This window comes from Miscanthus floridulus, chromosome 19, assembly GCF_019320115.1.
Source record: "Miscanthus floridulus cultivar M001 chromosome 19, ASM1932011v1, whole genome shotgun sequence".
Lineage (NCBI taxonomy): Eukaryota > Viridiplantae > Streptophyta > Magnoliopsida > Poales > Poaceae > Miscanthus > Miscanthus floridulus.
The window spans coordinates 105896291-105904132 of NC_089598.1; the positions used below are offsets into that span (position 1 = coordinate 105896291).

The following is a 7842-nucleotide window of genomic DNA, read 5'->3' on the forward strand; positions in this document are numbered from 1 at the left end:
ACAGCTGTTTTGTTTACCGAGGACGAGGAGGAACATCGATCGGATAATCCACATGTGTGTTAAATAAAATAGCTCATCGATCGGATAATCCACATGCGTGTGCCTATTGCTTTCTGTGAAGCAGCTACTGCTCCGGAGGAATCTCCATCTCTGTTCTATGTTCTGTGATGCGGCGCCGCGGGCCTGTTCGGCCTGTATTAAAACCGGCTGATAAGCCGATTGAAACTGATTTATTGTGAAAGAAAAATACTATATATTATAGCTAATAAGCTCATGCTGATGCAGGAATGTCCTAGGAGTAGTAGAGTGTGTCTGTCTCTCTCTTTCTCTAAGCTCTGGCCAAGGCAGGCATGAATCCGACTGAACGGTTGCAGTACCAGGTCTCTGTGCACAAGAATATTGTCGTGTTGCATTGCATGCCACTAGTAGCTGTCTCTTGGCACTACTATAAAAAGTATTTATAGGGGCGGCTGACGATGGTTTGTAGAGGCGACTCGGTCAGCCATCTTTACCATACCGTTTCTACAAATCATATATTTGTAGGGGCGGTTCTCATACCGTCTTTACAAATCGATTTGTAGAGGCGACAGGTGTTATCAACCGCCTCTACAAATCGATTTGTATGGGACGGCTGGTACTGTAGCCGCCCCTCCCTACAAATCGATTTGTAGAGGCGGCTACAGTACCAGCCGACTCTATAATACCTATTTGTAGAGGCGGTTCAGCTAGAACCACCCCTACAGTACATTTTTTCGCAAAAAAAAAATTCAAATTACCAACGCGCTCCCCCAAATCATCCTGTGACGAGTAAAATACATGATCAAATATCCTGGCAAACTTGACTGTAATATTATGGCACAAACAAGATTGTTTAGCCAAAAAGTTTCTAAACATCTTCTATAGTACAAGAATCACAATAATAACAAACAAACTCATATTATGACAACAAAACATATATCTATATCACAAAAAGACCAAGCAAGCACTCAAGTGCTAACAAAACAAAAAATAGAGGTAGTATGTGTAGTACAAGTAGATATGTCTAACATGTAATAAATTGGTAAAGACGGTCAGAAGTTTCTTCTCATTACATCAAGAACTAATAATTCAAACATTGAAATAAGCCCGGAGATGCAGCAAGTGCAGGTCGGCTTTGAAGGATATCGCACGGCTGAGCTTCGCTATATTTGCACTGCCATGGCAAACAGGCGAACCTGACGTGGATCTTTCTGAAGGCCTTGCGCGGGCGGTACGGGACATGGATCACAACAGCCTTCCTGCTCCCGGCAACATCCATCTAGCTGCAAAGTCACAACAAGCATCGTCACCCAATGTCCAAACCAAAAACCATAGGCTACTACATCCCAACAGGAGACAATAGATAGTAGGAAGAAATGGACCCAATGTCCAAACCAAAACAACCGATAGATCCACACTAGGCACTAGTACATCTAGCAAACAACATCTTTCAACGGACAGGAGTGCACACAAGAGAAACAATTATGCCTTATGCTATGTTTCAATTATATGAATCCTAGCATAACAAAAATGAATCATTTTTCTTGGGAAAAAGAAATACATGAATAGTGTCACATACCACGTCTCAACAAGCTAAGAAAACCTGTTTTGCTCACTTGATCTGCCTTGGCAATTTCAGTTTGCAGTTTATTCTGCTTAAGGACAAAGTAATATACCATCAGGATCCATAAAGAAATGGGAAATGGAATAAAGTTCAGGGAAGTTAGAAAATGAACCTTCAATGGTAGTATGAGCTGTTCAATATCGGATTGAATGATATTGATGATATGAAGAAGACTGCGTACTATGTTGGGCCCTCTTGTGTTGAACAAGTCTCCTATGGACTAATATATTAGAATGAGTAGTGTTAAACAAAACAGGCACTTCAAAATTTCAACGAGCAAATTAACAATTTTGTGATACCTTTAGAGCCACAACCATTTGACAAAGAGACTTGGCTTTCTCCCTTCTCAGTGGTACCTTGATTTGAGTATTATATATAGGCCCTGTTCGGATTACCCCTATATTCAGCTTGTTCGACTTTTTTTTTTCAGCCGGAACAGTGTTTTCAGCCAGTTTCAGCTAAGTTTTAGACCAGTGAACGGGGCCATATCAGTCAAGATGATGTATCAAAGATGTTACTATGATATAAAGAGGGAAATGTGAAAAGTATCTAAACAGTGCTACTAGACATATTTACCAAATATCGAGCTGAGGTCAGTAGGGCAGTAGACATACACTATCAACAAATAAAACCTCAGAATAAATAGGGGCGCCACATGCCCAACTGCCCAAGTTGGTACCATGCGAGCAAGGCAAGAACTACTAAAAGTAATGAATAGGTCACAGGACCCCAATGCAAGCCAACAAACACATAGAGAACTAGAGAAGCAAAAAAGAGGTAAAGCAAAGTTGGTAAGTATAGGTACCTTAAGATGTGTATGTAGGTCAAGCATAGACTGAACAAGCATATGTATTCTATCTGCAAGCAGTACTCCCTGCACTGAAGAGCAAAAGAAATAAGCAAAGCTAGAGGACCGACTCTTACGATTCCTTCCAATAGCATTATATCAGTAATGAATAGGTCATCAGAAAGAAGTATCAATTGCTTTAGAAAAAATCAATCACCTCTGTAAAAGTAGGCAACAGTTTTTGACTGCTCAGCTAAATTGGCTACTTAGGAGCACAAGGTAGGTAATTAGCAGATCCAAAAACAAATTCATTTGGCACGGCAAGTCTCAGCCAACAAAAATTAATAAGAAAGAAGTACAACAAAATGATCACAAGAAGCCATCTTCAGATCATGGAATGGTAGCAATGTTTTTTGTAGTTCAGCTTCAAGATATGCTTTAATGTTTAGCATTCAAATCAAACTATCAAGACAATTTTATTAGGAGGCATTCAACTAGCAAGAAGGACAAAAGCTAAAATGACCTGCAAAATTTGCTTCTGGAGATGCCGAACCCATTCTTCAGTCAACATCTGCGACTGAAATCAACGCGAGTCAAAACTCAGCATGTTGTGCAGAACAAACACATGTTAAGGATGGAGCAATGCATGAAACTTAAGAGAGGGGACACTACCACCCAAGATTTGCCGCTTGGAGGATGGGCTCTCCCTGGATCTGCCGTCGGGGAGCACACCCGCCCTTGATCCACCGACGGGGGACATCACCACCCTAGATCCGTCGCCGGATGATAGGCCCGCCTTAGATTAGTCGTCAGGGAGCGCGCCTGCCCTGGATCTGCTGCCGGGGGGCGCCACGCGTGCCGTCGCCACCGGTACGGGCCATCACGCGCGCTACCGCCGGGGGTGGTGGCTGCACCGCACGCTGTCGCCACCGGTTGGGGCTGTCCCGTGTGCCGCCACCAGTTAGGGCCGTCCTATGCGCCATCACCACGGAGGGAAGGTGAGCAAGCGCCACCGCCCCGAGCGCCACCACCGCGGCACCGAGAGAGAGGGAGAGAGAGGTAGGCATCAGAGGGAGAGAGAGAGAGAGAGAGGGAGAGAGAGGTAGGCATCAGAGGGAGAGAGAGAGAGAGAGGTGGGCGAGTGAGGGAGAGAGAGAGAGGAGGGCAAGAGAGAGAGTGCGGCGTCGGGTGAGAGAGATAGAGAGCGAGTGAGAATGAAAGTTAGGGTTTGGGAAGTCCGACGGGTGGAGCAAGTTTTGTTCCTGGCAGGACGAACTTCGGCCGTTCGATTCAGATCAAGGGCTTAGATCATTCACAGGCTTAATAAGCCTGCGGGTTTCAGTGGCCTACTTACGAAAGTGAGGCCCAAGCCCAGGTTTGGAGCCTGTGGGTTTCGGCAGCAGCATTTGTAGGGGCGGTTGGTGATTGAGCCGCCCCTACAAATCGCAACACCGGGGACGGCTGGTGAGTGAGCCGCCCCTACAAATCCTACCCATTTGTAGGGGCGGTTCGTATCACCAGCCGCCCCTGCTGTTCCATTTGTAGGGGCGGCTGGTCTCATGGATCTTGAGCATGCCACTGTAGGGGCGGCTCCATCACCAGCCGCCCCTAAAAGTTTTTGACCCGTTGCTACAAACTGTTTTTCACGTAGTGTGGACGGCAAAGCAAAGCATGCATGCTAATCACTGATTACCCTTAGCACCACATAGTACAAGTATAGTAGTGGTAGTAGCCATTATCAAAAAGAAGAAGAAAAAAGTAGTGGTAGTAGCCTAGCGGTCCGGAAGATCCAAGAGAACAATGATTAGGCGGCACTAATGCATCACTAAACCCATGCTTGATTGGGGGGAGAATAGAGGGGATGTGACAAAAAGGAGGAAATGAAAAGGAGCTTTCTTCTACCATATATGCTGTGGCACCGTCTCTTACGTTTCTTTTTTTCGTTGATACTAATGGCCTGTTTGACAGGGCTCTGACTCCTCTGAAAATAGCTTCGGCTCTGGCTCCTCTAAAGGAGCAGCTCCTCTGGAGGAGCTGAAGTCGTTCTGGAAAACGTTTGGCAAAACGGTTCCTTCGCACTAGACGACGTGAACCCACAGCAAGGAGCCACGCGAAGCTCGTTTTTGAGGCTTCTCCTGCGCAGGCAAAAAATGACTCCGACTCTTGACCGGCTCCCCATGTGGAGCCCTTTCCAAAAGGGGCATTTGGCACAGCTCCTGCAGGAGCCGGAGCTGAAGCCCCTGCAGGTGCCCTGCCAAAGAGGCTCTAATCTTCTTTGCTTGGTAGAACTACAGAGGATCAACCCCTCATGCATGGAAACAAACTAAACTTTGCAGAAACTGATGGTTCGCAGGAGGACTGCGGAATCTTTTTTAGAATGGTGGATGAACTAACCCAATGATAACAACCTTTGAAGATGATGAGGAGAGACACCCACCTCTTTCGGACAATCGTAAGAGAATATAGTGGCAGCAGGAAGAATCCGAGAAATTATACCAGAAAGATATAGTACATGACAACATATGCCTAGTAGCTAGCAACAACTGGTACTAGCCGCGCAAGAGCATTCACAGAAGAGAGAAAAAAAGAGTCTGTCTACCCAACAACTATGTGTTTTATATAGTTTTAACATATGAATTTTTTGCACCGTAGAATTAAGATCAACAGCCTCCATCCTCCTTCTACCTCTAGCCTCCAGGCTTCTTCTATCTCCAGACAATCACAAATCATAAGATGACACATACACAGATCACAATAAACAATTTTTTCTATAGAAGGACAAATCACAGCAGAGGAGGCAGCAGCACTGCACCAATCTGGTGTCAGCAGGCAGGGCCACGCACGCACCGCCCGGCCACCCCGGTGCTTTTCCACTCCACGCGCTGCCGCGGCCCCGGTGCTTTTCCATTCCACGCGCTGCCTCGGCCGCCTGCGCCTTGTCTGGTGCGGTGCAAGCAGGCGCTGGAGGATGTTGTTGTCATGCGCTCTGCAGCAGCAGCAGCTAAAAAAATCTATGTGTTTTTTACGCTAAAACACACATATGTTGTATAGCATTTTTGGAAAAAAAAAAGGGAACACCAAGAAAGCGAAAGAACAAGGAAAGGGAGGGAGCGAGGAGGACAGAGCATAAAGTCTAAAATGCACTGAAACACGCATGCATCATTCATTACTCTTTAATTTTCCTCCTCCTCTTCTTTGTTTTCATCAACATCATAATCAGAAACCTAAGATATATAGAGAGCAAGATATTAAAAACTCCAAAAACATATCATCATCGACCGGTCGATCCGTATGTCCAAACGACCAATCCTGCAGATAGATCAACCACTGACTGATGATTACGCTAATACTCGATCGCAGGCAGGAGACAACCATGATCCTTCGATCATCGATCGATCCCCGGCGGGCCTGCATCTAAATCCTAACCAAGAAGAAAACCCTAGATAATAATTAAGTAGTAAATATTATTATTGTTCTTGGATCATATCCGTCGTCCCGTCCGCGCTAGAGACGAGAGCGAGCATGGATCGATCGATCGATCGGTCTCCCTTTCCATCCATGCGGTGGATCGGAGTGGACCGACCGATCGATCAGGCGCGGAAGCAGCCGGCGATGTGGAAGTGGTGGTTGCTGCTGTGGTGGCCATGATGTCCTCCTCCGCCGGAGCCGTGGTGGCTGTGGTGCTGCCGCTGGTGGTGGATGATGCCCTGGACGCGGCGGAAGTGGTCGACGCCGCAGGGGATGGTGATGGCGCCCTTCTGCTCGAAGCCGTACTCCTCCTCCGCCGCCTTGAGCAGCGCCACGAACAGCGGGTGCTTCAGGTACCCCACGGGCACCACGAACCGCTCCTCCTCCTCCTCCTCTTCCCGGCCGCCGCCGCCAGCGGGCCCCACCACGCGCACCGCCATGCACCCCTTGGGCGGCATCGACGCCGACGACGACCCGGACCCGGACCCGGACCCGCTGCCGCCCAGCGACGGCGCCGAGTGCTGCTTCTTCAGCCGGTGAACCCCCATGGATCGGAATCGGATCGACCGATGACCGATCCCTGCTGCGGTCGTCGGCTGCTATCGACGGCGTGCGCCCTCGCACTGTGGGGCACAGGCCGGGAGAGACGAGACGACGGCCGGGCTACCTGTATAGCTCTAGCCCCCACCACGTCAGAGCGACGCGGCGGCGGCGGCCGGGGAGGACGACGACGCTGGGTGGTGCATGGCGACCGGCAAGTGGTGGTTGGTTAGGGTGTCGGGGGACGAGGCGTGCAGTGTGCGCCGCGCGGCTGGAGTCGCGCTGGCCGGAGGCGTCGTGCACTCGTGTGGGGAGGGTGGAGAAGAGGAGGCGAGGTGCCCGTGTATATGAGGCAGCAGCAGCACCGCCCGTGCGGGTACCCTGTGGGCCGTGGGACTAGGTAACCAAGGACGACCTGCCCTGCCGCATTTTGTTTTCTTGCCTGCGCTGGGATTATTATTATTTTTTATTTCCCCTGCTAATGGATTCGATTTTGTTGGTGTAAATAAAGCAATCTTTGGTGTAGATATAATAACGGTGATTGCGGAAATATCGCGTCATAAAAAGTTGTCTCGTCAGGAAGATTTATTCCCTTTAATTTCTCTGGTTCTGGATTTTCTAAAGTAGTATCTAACTAATCCTCACTATTTACATACTCCCTCCGTCCCAAAATAATTAGACATCTCGTACTTCGAGTCGAGGAATCAAATAATCTTAAATTTGACCAAATTTTTAACAAAAAAGTACAAATATTTATGATATCAGATAAATTCTATTAGATTAATCGCTTATATATTTTTTTAGAGATATAAATGCTAATAGTATATAATTTTTTTATAAATCTAGTCAAACTTATGATTAGTTCACTTCTCGTAATGCGAGATGTACATTTATTTTTGGGATGGAGGAAATATTTCTTTTATATTGTTACATCTCGAGCATTACTACTACCATATCTTGGTAGTACTCTATGTGTTCCGAATTATAATTTAATTTTCGTTTTTACTATACTCCGCAGGAGTATGTGCTTAGACACGATATGTATTTAGATACATAACAAAATATATTGTACCTATAGAAACAAAATTAATTATAAATAGAATAGATGGAGTATACTCCGTATATATCTTTGAAAGTTAGAACATATATGGCTCGTTTGAATCCTTTGGGTTCTCAGAATCTGAAAAATCTCAGAATCCCGCTATCTTATCCAAGCGGTTTAGATTTGAAAGTGATCTTAACTTACAGATTTTTACAACCTCAAAATCTAATTAAAGCTGTTGTGATTCTTTTTATCCGAATTCTAAATCTGATAGTAGGATCCAACCGGCACCAATATCTTCGTGCTCTTTTTTGCGAGAAAAATAATACTGTATGTGTATCTTTTGTTTCCTTTTTTTTATGC

The 7842-nt window shown here is 46.4% G+C and overlaps 1 protein-coding gene across 1 annotated transcript; it reads right to left on the minus strand.

The window, feature by feature from the left end:
• Positions 1-5595: 5595 nt before the first annotated feature.
• Positions 5596-6804, minus strand: LOC136528329 (auxin-responsive protein SAUR32-like). The gene has a single exon (XM_066521279.1). It carries the CDS (start codon positions 6443-6445, stop codon positions 6020-6022), a length of 426 nt encoding a protein of 141 aa, XP_066377376.1. The 5' UTR covers positions 6446-6804; the 3' UTR covers positions 5596-6019.
• Positions 6805-7842: the final 1038 nt, after the last annotated feature.